Source organism: Tachysurus fulvidraco, chromosome 2 (genome assembly GCF_022655615.1).
Source record: "Tachysurus fulvidraco isolate hzauxx_2018 chromosome 2, HZAU_PFXX_2.0, whole genome shotgun sequence".
Classification (NCBI taxonomy): domain Eukaryota; kingdom Metazoa; phylum Chordata; class Actinopteri; order Siluriformes; family Bagridae; genus Tachysurus; species Tachysurus fulvidraco.
This window is the reverse complement of record NC_062519.1, coordinates 26,403,632-26,426,204: the sequence shown is the minus strand read 5'-3', so window position 1 is coordinate 26,426,204 and position 22,573 is coordinate 26,403,632. Positions and strand designations below refer to the sequence as shown.

General features: G+C 39.5%; 1 protein-coding gene across 5 annotated transcripts in view; it reads right to left on the bottom strand.

Annotated features, from left to right (window-relative positions):
• Positions 1-1,634: 1,634 nt before the first annotated feature.
• Positions 1,635-22,573, bottom strand: part of rabgap1l (RAB GTPase activating protein 1-like) — an 87,323-nt gene continuing 66,384 nt past the window's right edge. Inside the window, exons 1-9 of one of the 5 annotated variants that reach the window (XM_027169917.2) lie at positions 20,123-21,922; positions 19,177-19,305; positions 11,601-11,693; positions 7,908-8,018; positions 7,699-7,803; positions 6,785-6,868; positions 6,274-6,345; positions 5,310-5,507; positions 1,635-3,666 (exon numbers count right to left, since the gene is read on the bottom strand). In XM_027169917.2, coding sequence (XP_027025718.1) covers positions 3,532-3,666; positions 5,310-5,507; positions 6,274-6,345; positions 6,785-6,868; positions 7,699-7,803; positions 7,908-8,018; positions 11,601-11,693; positions 19,177-19,305; positions 20,123-20,356 — 1,161 coding nt within the window. In that variant the 5' untranslated portion in view covers positions 20,357-21,922 and the 3' untranslated portion in view covers positions 1,635-3,531. Of the gene's footprint in view, positions 3,667-5,309; positions 5,508-6,273; positions 6,346-6,784; positions 6,869-7,698; positions 7,804-7,907; positions 8,019-10,897; positions 11,500-11,600; positions 11,694-14,966; positions 16,915-19,176; positions 19,306-20,122; positions 21,923-22,573 lie in introns of those variants that run through there. The other 4 variants (XM_027169915.2, XM_027169918.2, XM_027169916.2 and 1 more) reach the window with 4 other exon arrangements.

The following is a 22,573-nucleotide window of genomic DNA, read 5'->3' as shown; positions in this document are numbered from 1 at the left end:
TAGCAGATACGCATTTAGACATTAAAGTACGCTGCTACGAGCTGTCACTTCAAAATACGCATTGTAAAAAACCATTGATGGCTTTGAGTACAACTGTCTGTGCATTTGCGCACCAGGCAATGCGCCTATGGGTGTAACCGCATTGGGCAGCAACCTGGGAAAATAATAATTCGACCAATCATAGCGCCTGTTTAAAACTCTTCGACGCTACAAGAGCCGTCAAAACGAATGTGGTTTTCATCGGTCTCTGTCCGTCTTCAATTCTTCTTACAATTCTTCTTTTTTTTTTTTTTTACAAGTTAGGACTTAACGTTTCAAAGGTAAATGGCCAGAATTGTGAATTGCATCTATTTTAATAAGCCTGCCGAACCACAGGCGTCGTTAGACTCCTTTACTGGGGCATGTGCCCAAGTGTCCGGTGTTGTGCCTCAAGTTTTACGCACAGATCAAGTTTTACTTTATTTGCCAGTATTTACTGTATATAGGAAACGTAAGTCATGCCTGTAAACGCATTGCCGTCGTACTTTAACAGAAAAGACAAACTGGCGCGAGCACGCAGAAATCAATATCCGCGAGCGTCTGTGTATCCCTTTTATAGCACGCAGTCATGCTATAACATGACGAAACTAATGTCATTTTTAAAAATATCAATCGTATTTGACTCGATTGTTACTGTCTCCTGTAGATCACATCTGATGAACATCAGATTTTTGTGAAAAGCAGGGAAATAGAAGCAGAAAGTAGAAATGATGAGGGAGGTATTATTATATGATCAGCCAGTCAAAACCATAGTGAAGTGTAGAGTTGCATTATTGCTGAGAAAATTAACACATGTATGTGTTGTCAGATATGAAGTTACTGTTTAGTTCATTAGATCAAATTTATGGCAATACATAAAGAGTTGTTAAAATAGTACGCAGATATTACACAAACGATCATGCACATAACGTTATAATCTTTATTTTAGTAGCAGCTAAATTATTTCAAGTATTGTTATTGTACAACATATTAATAATGTGCAAAGTGTTTTCAAGCAAATGCGCGTGGAAACCTATTATGAATGAAAAACATGAGAATGATGTGTGTGTTTTGTGTGTGCCTTGCAGTTAGTAATACACATGATGTCAGATGAGGATACTGACAGAGAGGGAGAGGGAAGCAAATCTAAAATGAAGCGAGTATATGCCCCTCAGAAGTTCTTGACCGGTGTTGTGCCTCAAGTGTAAGTTTTACGCACAGATCAAGTTTACTTTATTTGCCAGTATTTATATAGGAAAAATATAGTAAAAATTTGTGATGAGTGAGCCTGTGAACTTAATCAACACTGACCAGCAAATGTGCCTGACCTCGTGCTGCGTCGCTGCAGTAAGTTGCTACTCAAATTTTTTTTCCAAGGTTCGCAGGTCTGGAGAAGGCAGTTGTTCAGATATATATATATATATATATATATATATATATATATATATATATATATATATATATATATATATATATATATATAGTAAATTAATTATGCAAAACCTTAAACTCTGCATGGAGTGAATATTTTTGCTTTGTTTTGTCCCACACTTTAAGGAACAAAATGATGTTTTTTGTATCCGTTTATCCTTTAAAACAAAGAATACATTTCAGACTAACCGAACAAAAATCAGCATTTATTTGTCACAAAAGTTGTACTGGGACAGGGTGGTGTACCTGTAATTCCCATAACCCAACAATGGCCCCTGACTCGCATTAACAAAACTATTAAATCAACCCTAATGTGATATAAAGAGAGTGCATGTGATATTGATTAATCTTAAACTACTGCTTGTCAGGATGCAATTGCAAGTATATTACTAAAAAAAAAGTATATTTTGATCACAGTAAAAATGAACATTTAAAGTGTATTCATAATAAAGCCATGACGTGGTAAGATCCATGCGGTTTAAGAAATTCAGAGGTCCACAAATGTTAACCTTTCATGAAGCAGAGTGAGTGAAGAAATCTGGACACCGACAGCTGGTTATTCTACAGATTAACTGACTATTGAATGCACAAAGTGCAAACCCTCCTCTGCAAGACTGTCACAATATCATTACGCGTTTTCTTACAAATAAACCCTACAAAAATTGTACAGAGTTGCTTGTGTGGGGAAAATCTGAAGAATTCTTGGCACGTTTATGATGTGTGGCTTCTGCGCCACTCTTCAGGACTCACTGTTTTCCCAAGCATGGCTGAATTTACATTGAATTATACAGTGTGAACAATCCACCGTATTTTCAGGAAGGAGTCTCCAGTTCAAAAACCCCAATGCTGAGTGAGCCATGCAGCTGTGTGCTTTCAGAGGCTCGGTTATTATGGCTCCAGCCACAGGATGAGTATGAGCTACAGCAGGAATGTTTGAGTTACAGTCGTGTATTACACTGTGCTTTAAGCTGTTAATATTTACATACTTTTAAATTCAAAAATAGTTTAAAAAAAAAAACAAAAAAAAACAAAAACAAAACAACTCTCAAAACTGTACAAGATTAAAAAAAATCATTTAGTTAAACACATGACAAAACAAATACATTTGTTATTACTATATAGAAAAACGGGATATTTTTTAGTCTGAATGCAGTATTCCCTCTCTCAAACAAAAAGGTACAATTAAACCTTTACAGGTGAAATTCCTATATAACATTACTGATAAGATTTTAACAGTTTAACAGTCAAGGTAGGTAAATAAACTCAGTACTCTGCAGTACTAAAAACCGCCAATAGGTGGAACTGCTGCACTGCTTGACACACTGGTCCTGCTCAGTCTTCTACATTCCTAACTGCTATCTTCCAATGTACGGAGAACTCTGGACAATTGTGACCTCCTTCTAAGAAATGTGCAATGGCGCGGTCACTGAAAACACAGAATCCAAACACACCTGACCTCATAGAATAGAAAAAAAAGCAAGCTTTGCACTCTGCATCAATCTTAAGCTGTTTGCCATCATGTAATTATATTGTATTTATGTTTTTGGGTGGCTTATGTAATATAATTCAGGTGAACATTTGTACATTTGTTTTTCATTCATTCATTCATTTTCTGCTGCTTATCCAAACTTCTCGGGTCATGGGGAGCCTGTGCCTATCTCAGGCATCATTGTTTTTGTTTTTTTTATAAATGTAGTAATAGCATGTTAACCAGCTTGACTTTACAAAAGAAAGGAAAAGCCTCTTCAGTGGCTAGTTTTCCCCCCTGAACTCTCAATATTTGACTCTGTGTCTGTAATGAAAACGATTGCTTCATAAGTTGTCTAGTAGTGATTATCACACTGCTTTACAGACATCTGGATTCCAGAAAATGAAATTTGCTTTGCCGCAGACTTCCACAAACTAAACTAATGATGTTCTGATCTACAGATGCTGATGAGGTGTTTCTATCTGCTCAGTGTGAGAGGGAATACTGCATTACAGCATGGTGTTTAGTAGTGTTTCAACAGCCTCTTCCTTCCCATGCATGTGCAAGGCAGATGAACTTCCACTCCATCTCACTGAGTGAGGCCTGTACGAGTCCTATTGCCCCTCTTTAGGTGAGGAAGGTGCCTGACTGCTTGCTGAAGTCTTCAGGGATCCCAGTGTTTTACTGAACCAGGAGTTTTTGGCAGCTTGGACTTCAGTCATCAGCACTCCCTTCTGATGTTCCAGCTCCTAAACGGGAGAAAATCAACCAATAAAAAAGGAAATGTGAAAATGTTTACAATGACAGTTAAAAGTACTGAACTTCAACAATCAAGGAGAAATTCAGTGCAATTATACAGAGGGTAAAACAAACCTAAAGTTTGTCTCAAGTACAGTTACTCCACTAAATAAACCCTCTGGATAAAAGATTAAAGTAAAAAACTTTACCATTTGATTCGAGTTGCTGATTTTAAATAAGTTACTGTGGGAAAATGAATGCCTCTTTAACCAAGCAATATGGGAAAACAGTCAAGACTAAAGCCTCTTCTAAAGATGATGCACTAGAAAGGCTACAAACAGTTTGCTGAAGACAAGCAGACTAAAGACAAGGATCACTGGAACCATGTCCTGTGGTCTGATGAGACCAAGATCAACTTATTTGGTTCAGATGGTGTTAAGCGTGTGTGGTGGCAACCAGGTGAGGAGTACAAAGACAAGTGTGTGTTGCCTACAGTCAAGCATGGTGGTGAGTGTCATGGTCTGAGGCTGCATGAGTGTCGGCACTGGGGAGCTACAGCTTATTGAGGGAACCATGAATGACAACATGTACTGTGACGTACTGAAGCAGAGCATGATCCCCTCCCTCAGGAGACTTCGGCCGCAGGGCAGTATTCCGACATGATGACGACCTCAAACACACCTCAAAGACGACCACTGCCTTGCTAAAAGAAGCTGAGGGTAAAGGTGATGGACTGGCTAAGCATGTCTCCAGACCTAAACCCTATTTAGCATCTGTGGGGCATCCTCAAATGGAAGGTGGAGGAGTGCAAGGTCTCTAACATCCACCAGCTCCGTGATGTCATTATGGAGGAGTGGAAGAAGACTCCAGTGGCAACCTGTGATGCTCTGGTGAACTCCATGCCCAAGAGGGTTTAGGCAGTGCTGGAGAATAATGGTGGCCACACAAACATATTGACAGTTTGGGCCCAGTGTGGGCATTTTCACTTAGGGGTGTACTTACTTTTGTGGCCAGTGGTTTAGACATTAATAGCTGTGTGTTGAGTTATATTAAGGGGACGGCAAACTTACACAGTTATATAAGCTGCACACTCACTACTTTACATTATAGCACAGTGTCATTTCTTCAGTGTTGTCACGTGAAAAGATTAAATATTTACAAGAATGTGACGGGTGTACTCACTTCTGTGAGATACTGTATGTTTCTGTGTATGTGTGTATGTATGTACAGTATGTGTGTGTGTGTCACCATGTCTGTGTGTATGTGTGTATGTGTATGTGCATGTGTGCGTGTGTGTGTGTGCGTGTGTGTATGTGCACGTGTGTATGTGTGCGTGTGTGTATGTGTGCGTGTGTGTGTTTGTGTGTGTATGTGTGTGTGTACGTGTGTCTATGTGTGCGTGTATGTGTGCGTGTATGTGCGTGTGTGTGCGTGTGTATGTGTGTGCGTGTGTGTATGTGTGCGTGTATGTGTGCGTGTGTGTGCGTGTGTGTATGTGTGCGTGTGTGTGCGTGTGTGTGTGCGTGTATGTGTGCGTGCGTGTGTGCGTGCGTATGTGTGTGTGCGCGTGTATGTGTGTGTTTGTGTGTGTGCGTGTGTGTGTGTGTATGTGTGTGTGTGTTTGTGTGTGTTTGTGTGTCCCCTAAACCCTGACCTGGATCCTGCACTTGGCCTCCACCAGCTGCAGTTTGGTCTGAGCCAGTTCCAGCTCCAGCTCCCGCAGCTGAGCCTTCAGGGAGTCCTTCTCCTCATCCAGCTCTGAGTCACGGTTGTCCCGTGTCACTGCGGGGATGTGCAGGGGTCCATCTTTACTGAATACCTCCCGACATCGCTCACACGCCATTATTTTACTCTGACAGAGTACACACACACACGCACGCACACGAGCGCGCGCACACACACGCACGCACACACACAAACACACACACACAAACACACACACACACAAACACACACACACACGTTACATTTTACATCTGGGTTTTTAATGAACACAAAATTAAGGTTGGTTTCAACTACAAACATGTAATGGATAAGAAATGGATGCTTATAAAATCCTGATTGTGTTAATATAGAAAACATGAAAATAAAGTGGGTCTATTGGAGCAAGTCATGTAGAAATATGAAAAGACACAAGACTGGTTTATCAGGAGATTTAATGTGTAAGATAATGTGCACAGTATAATTGTATTAGTTGTGTTGGTGATTCACAGCACAGGAGCACGTGGCAGAATATCTCCTTAGGATCTCTTATAAACTGCCTCGAAATATTGAGAAATTGTGGATTTTTATAAACGATCTTAACCAAATAAAAGCTATTATATATAAACTCAGTACTGAACAAAATATTTTATAAAGAATGATAGACATGTCTATATACAAAAGCATCCAATGACAAGATAAAAAACTGAAATCTACAGATGGGAAACCTTGGTGAAATTTGGCTGCAACATACATTAGAGAAATAAGTGCTTGTGGCAGTTAAATCAATATCGGTTATTAAAATGCAAATGGACAAGAGAACACGGGCAATACAAAGATGTCACTTTCCTGAATTTAACAGAAATTTCAAATGTACGTTCCAGATGATTATATGGTTTGGAAACCAGATGTTTTACCTTCACAATATCCAGCTCCTCCTTGGTGGAGGCCTGCTGTTTCTCCAGCCTAGTGCTCAGCTGAGAGCAAATCTGGAACAGACAACATTAAACCTGATCAGTTTCAGATCATGTCTTTGGACCGGGGGAGGAAAGACATGCATGGTAGGTTGATTGGCATCTCTGGAAAATTGTCTGTAGTGTGTGTGTGTGTGTGTGTGAGTGAATGAGAGTGTGTGTGTGCCCTGCGATGGGTTGGCACTCCGTCCAGGGTGTATCCTGCCTTGATGCCCGATGACGCCTGAGATAGGCACAGGCTCCCCGTGACCCGAGGTAGTTTGGATAAGCGGTAGAAAATGAATGAATGAATGAGTTTCAGATCACATATCATTCTCTGCCTTAGCCTCAATAGAAATAGCAGAAATATGCCATTTATTCTAGTGATGGTGGAGAAGCAGAGAAATACCAATGTCAAGATCCTGTGTGTGTGTGTGTGTGTGTGACTGAGGTTTACTGAAACAGTGCATGCTACCTGTTTATACTCGGCAATGATGGCTGTGGTCTTCTTAATCTCAGACTCTGCTTTCTCCAACTCTCTTCTGAACACCTCCTTCAGCTAAAGAAAAATATAGCAGTATATTGTGACTCAGTGTTGTGAGAAAACATCAAAAAAATGACACCTGCTTAGACAGATACAAGTATTACTGTAGGACAGAATCATTTAGCGGAGTTTACTAAAGGAAAACTCCAGCATTAATTCTCCCAAATCTGTAAACACTTCATCTGAAGAGCATGTGAGTCCCTGGTTACTTACAGCTTAGTAGAGTTTTAAAGTCACATTCTATTTGTTGAATTAATTAAAGAAATCAAACAGATTACAAAAATAGTGACTTATAAATTGTTACCGACACTTTTAACACAGAACAATAGATATTTCATTATGTTACATTAGCTTCATGTCTTATTTTCATTCATACATGATTACACACACACACACACACACACACACACACACACCATATTACAATGTAATAGCAAAACACAAAGTCCTCAGATATGAATACTTTCTTGTACTGGAAAAAAAGTTACAGCTTTTCCTCTAACACTGGAGACTCCTTCCATAAATGTTTTACACATTCATCACAGAGAAAACTTCCACATATCTGCGATTGAATATTTATATTTGTTTACATAATAGAATGTTTTTAATGCATTGAAGAATTATGTGGAGCGACTATATAAGTCCCTGTGTAAGGTGTTATGACAGAAAGAATAATGTATTAAAACAAGTGCATTATTATACACCTACGATCATCGCTGATGTCATAGAAAATTTAGAAACACCTTGTAATCTGTCAGAATAGAGAATTTAACAGCACTAGTGGATACGAGATGAAGATCAGCTGCAGACAGAAGAACAGAAGCATGAGTAATTCTAATGTAGACCTGAGCTGTCTCTTCCTCTTGTCTCCTCTTCTCCTCCTCAGTCTCCACCAGCCGCTGCTTTGTGCTCAGCAGCTCTTTGTTCAAAACGTCGGCCTTGTCCTCCGCCTAGACACAAACAGAGCTCCATAGAAGTACTGCAGCAAGTGGAATATTCTCTTCTGTTCTGTGATGTGTGCAGTATATAAACTGAAGGAAGAGAAGATACAGACCTGGTCTAAATCATTCCTCAGCGCAATCTTGCTAGTGACCAGCTCATGGGCGAGGTCATCGTTCTCCTGCTCCAAACGCATGCTGGCTTCCTGGAGGCGTCGATTTTCCCTCTGGACGGACGGGGACACACACACACACACACACACACACACACACACACACACACACACACACCTTAGTGTTACTATTAAATGCATTAACAATGCATACAGGAACAGAGCACACAGAAACTACCTGGTTTACAGTTTAGTTTTAAAGCCACAGAAATACATGTAGACAGTTTATAAACTTCCTGAATGAAGGCGAGTAACTGTAGAGATCACAAAACAGAGCCACTATTATTCTGGGATGTTGATCGCTCTTTAATGGATTATTATTATGATGGTGAAATACAGCCAGGGTTGCTTGTTCTCTGTGCTGCTCTAAAACTAATGCCAAATTAAAAAAGACCCCACACTTCAGAAAGTTTGCATTTGTCAGCAGCTTTTCGGCAGCTTCAGCATCGGACAGGCTTAATCATCTACAGAGCTCACAGGATAGATAAAAGATGGTGACAAAAGTAAAGCAGAGCTGGCTGAACTTGGACACAAACACATCAATGATAGAAATGCAAGAAATACATTAAGCAGAAGATAATTAACTATATTTTACTTGTACGCATGACAACGTACAAAAGCCCACAGTCAGCAATTCCAACAAGGAAGTATTTGCCTCCTGGTCTTACATTCTGCTCAGAGCTTCTTGTGTGTAAACACAGTTAATAATAATCTGAGAAAACAAACTACGCCGAGGAAATAATTAGCATAATGCTGTTATTCACATTTCCTATTTTATCCCACTTCACGTCCTGATGCGTTATTAAACATTAAGCATGTTTCTGAATCTGACAAGCAGAGTTAAAAGGGTAGAGCAGGATGAGACGAGCAGCAGCACCAATATATCTGCAGTAGCACATGACAGACCAGGCTGAGCTGTAGCTGAGAAGACTGAAAGCAGCATGCCGTGTTTAATACTGGTCCAGGATCAGAATTTGGCCTTGAGAGTCACCAGTCTATCTACAGTACGGTCATGTTGTTGGGAGGTGAGAATAAAACCGGAGTTAACTTTTCATCGGAGTGAACATGAGACGCCACCGTGTGACTCTTTTCATGGTCAAATTTTTATTGAAGACAAATAACCAAATTTTACAATTTGAAGCTTAAGTAAATCATTTTGTACAATAGCAGGGACATGCCATATTTAATCTAAAACAAAACTCTCTATTACCATCTGCTAGATTTACAATCTTCCATCACAAACTGTGTTAAGCAAATTAAGCATATAATATTCTGCTGCGTGGTGAAAGTTTCTTACAGTACAGGACACCATGCAGTGTACTAGACTACATCAGCACATCTGCATAGCATCAAGTCCTAACGGAAAGGTTAAAATAAACGTGACAATCTACAGAAATGAACATACAATTTGCTAACTCATTATGTTCTACTGTATAACAAATAGCTAGCAGACCAGGTAACTATTAGCACATTAGCATGTCAGCGTCATAGTTTGACACGAGTGAGAGAGTGGGCTTCATTTTCCTTAAAGCAATGCTGAAAATGTACCGTATTTTGTCTATATATATATAATCTGAAACAGACTTAAAGATTTCATGGTGACTTAATGAAGCAGCAGCAGCAAACAGCACTGATTAGCCTTTTAGCTGCTTTGATACAGCACATAGCTGTGCAACAACTTCATCAAACTGTGAAGTTTACTGTGTGACTAAATCACACTTAAGCTAACAAGACTGTAATTATCTTTAGGCAGAATGACTGTAAAAGCAGATAAAAATATTTCCATGTCATGTGAAATAGTTTTATGATTTCCTAATGAACAGAAGTCAAATTGTTCATTGGATTGATTGATTGATTTAGGCTGTTCAGGCATAGTAACAACTGATGAGTTTTTACCACAACACACAGAGAAAATCTTCAAGAAAAGTTAGACTTCCATGACATGCTAATATAATACTAACGACACAACAAGTATAACACTACTGTATGTTTTGTTGGATTTATTTTTAATTAGAGTGCAAAAGGCACAAGTAAAGATAATGATGATGTTGTTGATAAAAGTCTTGACATCAACAGAAAAACACTAGACACTACAGCCAAGATTTGGTATGACAACCCTTTGCTATATCTGGTATGCTTTGTGAAGATTTATACCTGTTTTATAACTGTCTAATAGGTTTTACTGAGTATCCTGGGGAATATCTGGAGACTGTCATACCTGTGCAGCTCAATTCTGCAGGTAAAACCCAACAAACTTTGTTCTTTGTTTTGTTAGAAATGTTTATTCAAAAATGTTGATTTGTAGCTGATCTGCTACACATAATTCCAGCGTTTGCATTATTTACATGGGAAGAAGAAGCTTTGTGTGACACTGTCCACTCCCTCTAAGTGCTCTCACATGATACACACACTGTTGGACATTCTGCTTATCAGGAAGAGGAAGACCGGTCATCTGATTCCCATTTCCACTCATCCCCCTCACACACGCGTGTTCCTTGCGACTTGGTTAGCATTAAAGATCCTAGTGTCATGCAGAGATGCAGAGCTCTTTTCACAGCTAACAAAGAGTAAGCATACAAAGTGCAGAACTGGAGAGAAGTTACAGCAGACATGCAGGAGAAACAAGCTTTGTTAATAGCCAGAGAGAATCAGTGGGTTTTAAGGCTTACCTGCAACTGCTGTAGACTACCAGTGTGACAACATTACACGATCTAGCACTAGAAAACACACACCTCAGCAGATCTCCTGCAGAAACAGCACTGCTCCCTCTCCACCCATTCTCACACAGCATTGGGTAAATGGAGTGAGTGAAGCTCATTGGTTAAATTGTGTGAGTGTTGCGGGAAGTAAACAGGAAATCATGAACGGAAATCACAGAAAGTTCAGCTTGCATCTAAAAGTCTTGCTAACATGAGAAAACCCCCAGTTCAAAGTGAAAGGTTTCCTACAAAAAGAATTTTATTGTATTATTACAGAAGGAAAATAAATAAGAAAACATGCACTCTTATGAACAGAGATACAAGCCACTTTTGGAATACAAAAGGAAGAGAAACAGAAATACTGCATGGATAAAATACTGGATGTCGGTTTGTTTTTGTTTTTTTAAATAGGAATGTAATAAAATATACTGCAGCACAGACCACTACTAAATAGAAAATTAAAAGTGAACATGAGAAAAATCTTAACTCTAACAATAACATCATGCTAACTGGTTTATAATAAAACATTAATTAAAAAATTAACAAATAGCTGCTCTTGGAATTATTTCTGTCCTTTAGCTTATAAATAAAATAAAATGTCAGAACTTCAGTAAACTATATTGTTTCTTTATATAACAAAAAACAACTCGGGGTACTTTTGAGTTCCTTATGGAGTAGAATGGAAACAACAGTCCTCATAAGCACAGTCACCTTCTCTATATCTTAATTACAAAAATAAATTACCAAACATAAGATCACAGCTATGAATAAGAGTCCCTTTCTCCTTGTGCTGTGTTGCATGCCATGCTCGCCGCAGATCTCTACGCAGTCTTGAACTGGGACAGGGCGATGAGATGAAAGTCAAGGCAGGAGATGAGGGTGAGGGTGAAGAAGGATGGATAGAGATAAATATTGTTCAAGTTGCCATTTTGCCTACCTGGTATCTGTCTATAGGGTCCTCCTGCTGAAGCTGGCTCTCTCTGAAAGCTTGGTACTCCTTCTCAAACTTCTTCAGCTTCTTAGTTGGCACCTTGAAGAGAGTGAGGAAAGAGTTACATAGATGCACAATGTGAATACTGACTCTGCTACATGGTGTTATAAATAAAGGAAACTTCCTTTTAGTTTCACTTTATTATGACCAAACACAAGTGAAGGTGACATGGATGACAAACAGAGGAAAGTATAAAGCAAGATTTTGCAGGTAACAGGGACAATATTATAAAAAAGGAAAGAAAAAAAAAGAATCTGTATAACTTGTTACCGTTCCATACAGTTTAATAATAACATCATGGAAAATAATTTAATTCTGTAACGTTCAAGCCTAAGACTGATGACTAAGATGTACAAAGTATGCTAATCATTCAAACTGCATAACTTGCACAAATCGATTTAATGCTGTTTATTACACATGTGCACCGCTTACACTACAAGTCTCACTGAACTCGAATGCATCTTGTCTCCTGAGTCAAGAAATGTGACCATGTTTGAATTGTTTCATTTGTTTTATTTAGATTATGAAGAGTAAAAAAAAAAAAAAAAAGAGCGTTTGATTAAATTCCAATAAATGGCACACTAATGATTTGGTTGCTTGTTCAATTATGTCTTTTATACCTTGGTTGGGATCTGCATGTCTCACAAGGATAGGAATATCTGGTTTTGACCTTAAGGACATACACCTAATGCCCATGACAAACAAACAAAAACTAAAAAGCTTTAAAACAAACTTAAAAAAATAAAATAAAATAAATAAATTATAGATAGATTAGAATGTAACATAGCAATAATGATATTGAATTACGACACTACACCTCCAATGGGCACAGACAATCTTAACCTGCTGGCATTTTTTCCATCAGCATTCACAGGCAATAGCATTACTTGCATTCTTTAGATACTTTTGTGTGACCCGCAACATGACAGACAGGAAAGTGTGAACATTCTGATGAAATAATCCTCAATCCTCAAAGATTAAGCACGCTAACCACATTGTGTCTCAATAACTGACTCACAAAGTCCACTTAATTGAGCTGCGGTGATAAAGTTTTACACCCAGACACTGCTCAGACTCTCCTGTGCTCTCGGTGGCTGAAGGTGTTGCTATAACAGCAGAGTTGCTGCTGCTTTGTGTGCTGGAGCTACTATGGCATTCAGCAGGGAGGAGCTTTTTCTAAAGCCACACCAAGGGAGCTGGAATGTGGACCAACACACACTACCTGCAATACTGCTATTAAAACCAGCAATTCCAGTGTTTATTTAAAAAGTACAACATATTCGTCACCATACATGAAGAGAAAAATAAAATACCTCATGATGCACTTCAGTTTGGTGTCTAATACAAGAGCACTCGGTTAAAGTGGACAAAGATGTACTGTTTGACTTGGTTTGTGCATTCTGGGGCACGCACTTGGTTCATCAGGCATGTATTAACCCTTTATATTTTACGTGATAGACCATTGTTAACATGTTACTATGGAGACTTATAGCATCTATGGACATGGTCTTAATATATAAAATAAAGAATCATTTTGATGAATTCAGTCCTAGATAAATAGAAAATTGCTTCTTTCTAAATTCTGATGAATCGCAACTATTGAGGCTCGACCTGATAGCCTTGGAGAAAAAAAAAAACAAAAATAATAATAATGGAAGATTCCATAACAACCAGATAAATGGAGGTAACGGAAACAAGACTTCTAGAGCTTTTATATACTTAAATGATTAAAAAACCCACCGTCACAACCGCCACACCTTTATATGGTGACTGATAAAAAGATATTTGACTATTTTAGGAGATAGCTGTAGTGTTCCAGTAAAAATGTGTAAAAATGATGCGTAAAAATGTGTAAAAGGTCAGATGGTCTATGAGGCTGCCATCTTGCCAAAAATCATCTCACCATAAAGTGTGTACCAAAGTGTGTACTCTTTTAAACGAGGGCTTTCACTTACAGATCCACAGAGACCGAGTGCAAACACACACTAACAAGTGCTCTTGGGAAGCCACTCACCTGGTCTAGTTTTGCATAGAGACTATGGGAGAACAAACACTGATGTGACGTAATCTCCATGGGGCCCGTGGTAAAAACACAGCTTTTTTCAACAGTGACAAAACCAGACGGTAGTTACAAGTGGAAGCTGATGTGATATGAAAAAAAAAAGTATCCAAAACCTCAGCTAAAGAAAATTCTGTTCATCCCCACTGTTTTAATACAGTGTATCTGTTCTGGGTTTCAGTAGTAAGATACACTCTTTACAGTAGGTCTCTAGGAGTGCTGGCATTTCATGAGAAGGAAGTGGTTAGAAAACAAAAGTAAAAGACCCTGATTGGATAAACTTAATGGACAGAACACTGAGCTCAGGATAAAATGTTTCGTGTTGAAATTTCATGCCATGGTAATACCTACAGAAGTGCCATGCCTTCAGTGGAGGACTCGACACGCTGCTCATAAACACGAGCAGACACTGACAGAAAATTGTGGTGACCTATAAACAAACTCAGAGCTGTTGTCAGCACATAGCATTGGTGCACTTCAGTATATACACAATACAACACACACACACACACACACACACACACACACACACACACACACACACACACACACACACACACACACACACACACACACATCACAGGTACTTGAATCCCTTTGTGGAAAGAACACTCCCCCATGGCACTTTCCATTCAAGAAGCATTTACAGAAAACCACTGTTTTCCAAGACACAGATACACAGAGTCACACCTTCATGTCAGGGTGTTTAAAGAACTTAAAAGCTTTATCAGATCTTTTTAACAAACCATGTGCTTTAGAGGAACATTAAAGATTTGAATGTTCATTTGCAATCGCTTTACACTTACAAGCGTATTCAAGGCATGAGCTAGATCACACTACGTGACACTGTGTTAAAGTATGATAGAAAATGGAGAAAAAAAAACCTACCCAATTCCAATAAATAATATCAATGCTTATCAAACACATTTTTCTTTCTTTTTCTGCTTGATGAAAAGGGATTCATTTTTTCCCCTCTGTATTACTTCCATTGTAACTCTCTAAGCCATCAACTTCATGTTTTTTTTTTTGTTTTTTTTTACAAATATTAAGTAACATACAATCTAGTTTGCAACGGAGACAGCTTAGTAGTCTAACCTAATTAGAAACCACAAATTGGAACAGGAAGCAAGACTTTTTTTTTTCCTCCAAAAATAACACTGTAAAACCATCTTCGCACAATCTCTACTTGCTAGGCTTGTGTACGAGAGCATAAATTCTGAAGCTTTTGAAAGGACGAAATATATTTTACCTACCGCTGGTTTGGGTCTGGACTCTGCCACCAAACTAGCAAAGATGTCCTCGTCACAGATCTGGTTGATAACATGGGCATCATAGGCCACAGTGATAGACACTTCTTCCATCATCTTGCTGGCGTGTGTCTAAACACAACAGTACGTGAGCCAGCAAAAAGATTGCAAGAGTTAGAAACGGCAGAGGATGAACAATCGCTGACAGCTCTGTCAGTGCTGAGTGTCCTTCCCCAAGCAGCAGATCCTGCCCCTGAAGGCGGGAGAGGGGATGAAGCGTGCGTCTCTCTCTCTCTCTCTCTCTCTCTCTCTCACACATACACCTCCCCTCTCAACCTTCCCAGGTAGGCAGTGGTTTCCTGAAGCCGAGTCTGAGGATCATGTGTCACTGTGATATCCTCCAACAAGCAAACACAAACGCTCCCTTTTCTTCTTGCTCTCTATCTGTAAAAATGAGGTGGACTTCCTTGTTCCTTTAGACAGAGCTCGCTTTTATCCCAGAGTCCAGAGCAGGTAAGATTATTCTCAGTCAGAGAGGATCAGAAAGGGGGAACGAGAGGGGAAATGAGAGACGGATAGACAGAGGAAGAGGAGGGGGAAGTGTGGGTTATGTCAGACAGACCACAGTGACTCAGTACTCCTGATGTACAGCTCCACTTTATTACACAGACGTGCAGAAGTGAGCTCTCGAAACTTGTCCCTCTGTTGCTTATTTTCACTTTATCACTCCTAAAATCTCACAGACCAGTTGCCCTCCTACTTGTGAGAAAATCCCACAGGTGACAAGAACAGCTCTTTCCTGAAGTTAGGAACATATCCACAAGCTCCATTCAGGCTGCGTTAAATGCATGCAATCCCCCAGTAAAACAAGTGCCTTGTTGCCACTCTACCTCAGACCTCTGTGGTATGAAAATGCTGTGAAGTTTTCTAACATGAATAAGAATAAGTCAGATGATGTTTTTTTTCCCTGAGCATGAATGTGCCTGTGAATTCTTGTACCGTGTAAGCTGATTAGGCAGCAAGCCGATCCTTTCTTAAATGTGCCCAGTCTCTAAAGAGAAACGATCACCTCTACATGTGGAGATTAACTCCACTCATAGGAGCTCTAATCTCTATATGCAGCCCCCAGAGAGGTTGTATGTGTACAGAAAAGTGCTGATATGAAAGCTTCCTGCACACACAAACAAGTCTTTTGCTTTTCCCTGACTGCCATACACAAAATCTTCTAAGAATCTGTCTTACATTCTCATGTTCTGCCACCACCACCAAATACTTTCAGCTACACAGGAAGCTAAAGCAGCTGAAGCATCTCTGATAAAATATCACAAGCCCACAATACTACAAACCAGCGTATAACCAGAGTACAAAAAACACACTGTCGGATGAGTCGAAATGTCTGAAAATAAGCAAAGTGGCACCTCGCAGTTCCTTGTGATGCGTCTCTCTGTTCTTTAAACCTTTTGTCACTTTGAGTCAGGCACGTTAGGGCCGCACCTTCTGTAAAGCTGTTTAAAGTGATGACAGATTGTCGAGAGACGATGCTCTCTCACAAGAGTACGTATGATACAGCAAACACGCCCATTAATTCCAGTAACAAGGTCGAAAATAGTCACGATCCTGAACTTCTGCCTTGCTTGATGATCCAAAAATATTTTAAAGAGTTGAGATGTTGTGTTTGTAGTGCCGTGTCCTCGAATTCCCTCGAGATAAAAGCACAGAGGCAAGGGCTGTACAGCTTTCCGTCCGATGATTTCCAGCCGCACAGATCAGGAGTGCACCGTCCTGAGCTGATTTGGTTATTGCGCATAGGTGTGGCTTAAAGAAGTCAAAGTCCACACCTAAAGGAATGACAAAACACCGTGCAACACAAGGTGTGGTTGAACATGAGGACAAAAGTGGATTCAACTACAGTGAATGAAAAAAACTTTTCCGCTGTGAAAAAAAAGAAAGATCTCACCCTCATGTGTTGACTCATTTTGAGCAAGCAGATCGATGCACCTGTTTACATCCCTGTGCTCAGGTGCTTTTAGTCCTTTATGCCTGATTTCACCTGGGTCCTAAAGCCTGCCTTGTTATTTCTCAACCAGGAGTCATTACGAGGTTTAGTGTTTCACAAAGTTACGTTTCACGTTAAACAAGACAGATTCTGGCGGTGTTCATTTTACAAGGGCTGCTGGGGTTATTTAATTAATTATCTACATAAAAATAAATACAGCAGGAAATACCAAATGTTTTTTTTTCTTTCTTTTTTGTAATTCAACGGTGCTGTCAAGGTTTAGCCCTGTACAGATAAACATCACTGCAATTAAAACATAGATGTTGCTTTACAGTACCATGCCTTGTGTTGAAACATGTTTTTTCAGAGACTCTTCCAAAGAATCCATCACTATAATAGCAAACATTTTGGTTATGGAAAGTACCACTGCATTTTATTAGGGAAATAAAAAAGGACAAAGCAGTACAGCATAAAGCAATGCTTTCCTGCAGTAGCAATATACTAAACACCTACAGCCCACATTAAGCTTTACTTTGTACTGACAAATGGCACAGAATCATCAATCAAACAATTGAATCATATCAACAAGGGTGGCGCAAATCATAGTTTGCAAAATAATAAAGCTATTAAAAACTAGTTTGACTTATAGTAATTGTGCAATAGTGGCCTTGATGCAATAGATTTTAGCGAATTAAACAAATATTGTGTATTATTCACCACAAAGGGACTAACACTACCTTATAGGAACTATTGCACACAATTGTTTTACCAGCATTCTCAAAGGCAAAATTCAAATAATTAAAGCCTGTCTAATTTTATATTCCGTTTAAATGCACAAACACACACAGAAAAACTAGGCTAAAAAGCTTAAATGCTAATGCAAAAGATTTCTGAATTTACAGGTTACATGATTAACAGGAGTTCTTGTCCTGACTGGTTAAATGTTGGAGACCAAAAGCTTCTCCACTCAACACATATTTCAGTGTTCCAAATCTTTGCTTAGAAAGTCATTTCCATTTCAAATTACAGCACTTCTGTCACAAACAGGGTTATGCAACTTCACAGGAAATCCTGCAGATAGTGACTGTGACAGTGGGGTCTTGAGTAAGTGAAAATAAAGTTACACCGATGTCAAAACCTTGAGAAAACGTGCGGGCATTAAACACAACGAAAGGGAAAGAGGCAATGAGGGCTAAGAAATAGTTAAGGAAATATTATATAAACAATAAGACTAATTTCCTGTGTATCTGCATCAGAAACAGCCTCCAACACTATTTGAGCTCAGCGAGGCAGTTTGGAAGAGTCACTCTTTCCAGTCATAATTTTCTGAACTGCTTTTCCTCTACTAAAACTGGCTGGTAGAGATGTGCGAATGAATGTGGAGGAATACTGATCACAAATAGCAAGTCTCACAAAAAGCATTAAATGTAGAAAGACAGTTTTCAGAAAGTGCATTTCTCAAAGCAAAATGGTGATGGTGTTCATTTTAAATCAAGGAGTAACAACAATAAACAACAACAATAAACTAATCATAAGAAATAACCAGCATTCGGATAAAGCTGTTAATTTAACACCATTCCAGATATCGTATTAGAGCTCCTTAGACAGGCCGAAATGTAATCATTCATCTGGCCTATTTAACGGTGGGGGAAAATATCAATCTATACTGAATGACAGTCTAATGGTTGTAAGATCTAACTCTTGCAAAATTATGTTGCCACAATAAACAATGCTCTCATGTTACACACTCTCATAATGATCATGCGGAATAGCAAGTTAATGATTACAGAACAGAAACACTGTGTTTAGGTGCCTTGTCATTTTCTACATTTACACCTCTTAAGTATTAAGATACTCCATGTATTACAAGATTATACCATTTCAGGTTCTCGTCCAGTTCACTTCCCTGAGCACCTACTGTATAATCCCTAAAAAAAAATGACTTTCGATATGGCAGAGTTTCAGGATTTTAATAATTTCCCCTGACAGCTGTAATATTGTGTGAACTGACCATGAATGTGTTGATGTATGAGATGTATGAAGTGCAATGGCACACGAGCGAGTGGCTGTAAAACAAAAAAAAACCTTTTTAATTCAAAACAGCTGACAATGAACTTCTAGTCCCATGGCTTTCATATGAGGGATTAAAGGGAGCTCGGTGTTCCTGAGTGCACAGCAGTAACAATGTGTGAGAAAGCTTTGGGGAGAAACAGGTCTTACTTTGATGTTGCAGGCTTGCTCCATGAGTCTTCGAGCATTTTCAGCTGCTCTGTAGCGTTTAGGGAGCTGAACCCGGAAAAACTTAAGGGCACCCTCGAAGTCAGCCTGAAGCAGGTCCTCCTTAGAGGTCTGCATTAAGAAAAAGGAAGAGAGAGAGATGATGAATATTTCAGTAAGACAGTTGTTTAAAGACAAAAAGGATGTCAATAAAAGTTAAGGCTGGTATTCTGCACAGCAGCCAGAGCTACTAAAGCAAAGCTAAATTTGTCCTTTACAAGAAAAGGGGGGGGGATCAGGCAACCTTGCTCCACTTACAACATTTCTTGTGAGAGATACATGTTAAAAATATGCTATTATTTTATCCCTTTCTACTATTTAAATGGAAATAGAAACAAATGATCATATTAATACCAAACTGGTGTCGATCACCATTCTTGGCTTTTTTTTTTTTTTAAACAAATATTTATCCAGCTATCTATACAGAATATTAGGCATCTGATTTATTTTAAATCAAGCCTACAATGTAAGTAATGCCAAGGCTTTCATAGTTATTACAGAAGGTCCAAACACTAGCATGCTATCAGTTAGACTGAACGTAGCACAAGATTTAAACATCGACATCATACTTCAGTAAACTTACCTCTAGCCCATGACCATGGTTATTACTCAGTGGGAATGCACTCTAAACCTTTATGTACGAAGGCAAAATATTTTTAATCTTGTAATACACTTTGCTTTTTTGAGCACCATTACTTTCGTTTTCATAGCACTGTGACTCTGACATAGACTGTGCTAATAAGCAACAAAATGCCTGACAGAAGACGAACCTTCGTTTCTTCACATTGTTTTAAAATACTGGGGCTATGTAAAAAATATTGTGGATGGCCAAACAACATAAAAAAAAAAAAAAACTCAGTGCAAAAGTCAAGTGCTAGCATTCCCTCACCGCCAGCAGCCGGGGAACAAAGAGCCGGTGGCCCATGCCTAGCAGGGTCATCGCACGCTCTGTGTAGTCAGACCCCAGAGCTCCTTGTTCCTCCCCTGCTGATGCCCCCTCCTCCAGTGCACGCAATGCTGGGGGCATGGGCAACTCCCTGTCTGGGCTTGAAAGGGTCCGGCTCTCTGGTACACATCCTGAGTCCCCAGCACAGTCCTCCTTGGGAGGCTGTAGGGCTGACATGAGGTCAGCCACGTTGAATACCGAAGGTGGAGTGTTATTTTTCTCAGAAGTTCCTCAGTTTAGGTGTGCAATAACGTTTAGCAAACAACTAACAGTCACATAATTATCCTCAGACTTAGTTTGGTGGTTTACATATTTAAAAAAAAAAAAAAAAAAAATCACAAGTGTACTGGACAGTAAAAGTGATGCATTTCTGCTAGACTTAATCTTATGGCTTCAGTACAATCTACATTATGGCCGAGCTCACCTGACACTTAGTCCTGTTTAACATAATGAGAACACTAAGCTTCAGCTGCTTTCATGCATGCTCAGTAATGGACACCACCTTCACAGTGTTCAAATCAGCAATCTGTTGCTTGGTAACAGACAGAGGGACAGGCTTGGGAATGCGATGAGGCAGATGACAGGCAACACATCACCTCTGCTTCCCTCCTCTTTCTCAGAACTAGACAGCTCTCAACCATCCTCATGCCATCCATAAAATATGAACAGTAGAAGATGAAAGATGAGAGAGAAAAATAACAAAAGAGACAAGTCCACAGCGGGTGTTTTCACTTCCCTAAAGTGCACGGATGTAAACACAAGAGGCTTGGAAAAGCTCAGAGTAGAAGAGTAGCGCTAATGGATGTCGTTTAGAAGCCTAGCAGACAAGGCATGGCTCACTGAAAACCTCATCTTGCTTTCATGGCTCATCAGTGAATCACTCTGGCAGAGGGAGATAAAAACACTGGGTGGCTCAATAATCCCAGGCCACATGCAGAAAGATCCGATCGTCAAACTACATAAGGTAAAGGACCAAACCACTCCATCATATCTCATTTCACAGGTCAGAAATCAAAAGGCTTCATTCAAAGGAAGTTTACAGGATGATGCGGGCCTAGTCCAGAGCATTGGGTGTCCCTGAGGCTGGCTGCTGTGCACCTGAGCTCCTCTGAACCAGTGAGATCGAGGCCTAGCTGCAATGCCTGCCAGAGAAGACGAGTCCAGGAGACGCTGAGGAAGATGGAGAGAGGAGAGAAATGCTGTCGGTGCTAGAAGAGGCAGCAGGCTGGTGGAGATGGAAGAGGAGGAGGAAGAAAAGAGTAGAGGAGGGGCATCGGGAAGACTCCGTAAGCAGGCTGGGTCGATGTGTGCACCGTGGACATGGCTGAGAAATTTGATGGGCTAATGCTAAATGCTAATAGATGCTATTTGCTCAGGTTGGGCACACAGGCAGAAATGGACATGTGGAGGAATAGAGCGAGGGAAGGAGGAAGGGAGGGGTGCCTGTAAGCCTCCGGAGAAAATGGCGTAATAACCAACCAATCAGAATAAAGCAGTGCAACCCCTCTACACCTCCCCACCCTTCTCTCTCTCTCTCTCGCTCTCTCCTTTCTCTCACACACGTCAATGCTCGTAGACTAGATCATTCATGCTCTAAGCGGTGCAAAAAAAACCATCCAGTGGCGAGAGAAACATTAATCACTTGTAATAATGAACAAGAACCCAGGAATTTTCTAATGAGCCTTTTTGTGTAAATCTGTCCATTACAGCAATGCCTGATATTAATCAAACTGTACAGGTGTAATCACTATTCCTTAAGGCATGTTGGAAAAAATATTTCTACTTGCCGGTTACATCTATAAATATTATTATTAACAGCAGCTCTTAATCTTAAAGCACTCTTATTGGACTGCACAGTTAATCGCATTTCAGTCGTGGCTATGAATTATATTGAGAGATTTTCATGATTTTTGCTAACATCAATTAAATGTCATAACCTTTGACTATATAATATATTTATTTGAAATCTTAATCAGACATTTTCTCATCGGTCAGAACAGGTTGGTTCATTTTATATCAGCAGTTCTGATAAAATGCTAACTGAAAGATGAATCACAGGTTCATATTAATGCACTCGTACTAATCTGAAAGTATTAGAACTTACACAGGGACTTGTCAGGTGTGCCATAGAACCTTACAGTATATTATTTAATCTAATTTACAAACCTGTAACACAACAGGACAAACTGAGCTTCCTTTCATTACTTGATAAATTAATTTATATTAGTGATGATTGCATACACATACATACATACATACATACACGCACACACACACACACGCACACACACACACACGCACACACACACACACACGCACACACACACACACACGCACACACATATAGTTCCCATTAATGTTTATTGAATGAAAGAATGATACCGGTCCTCTCTG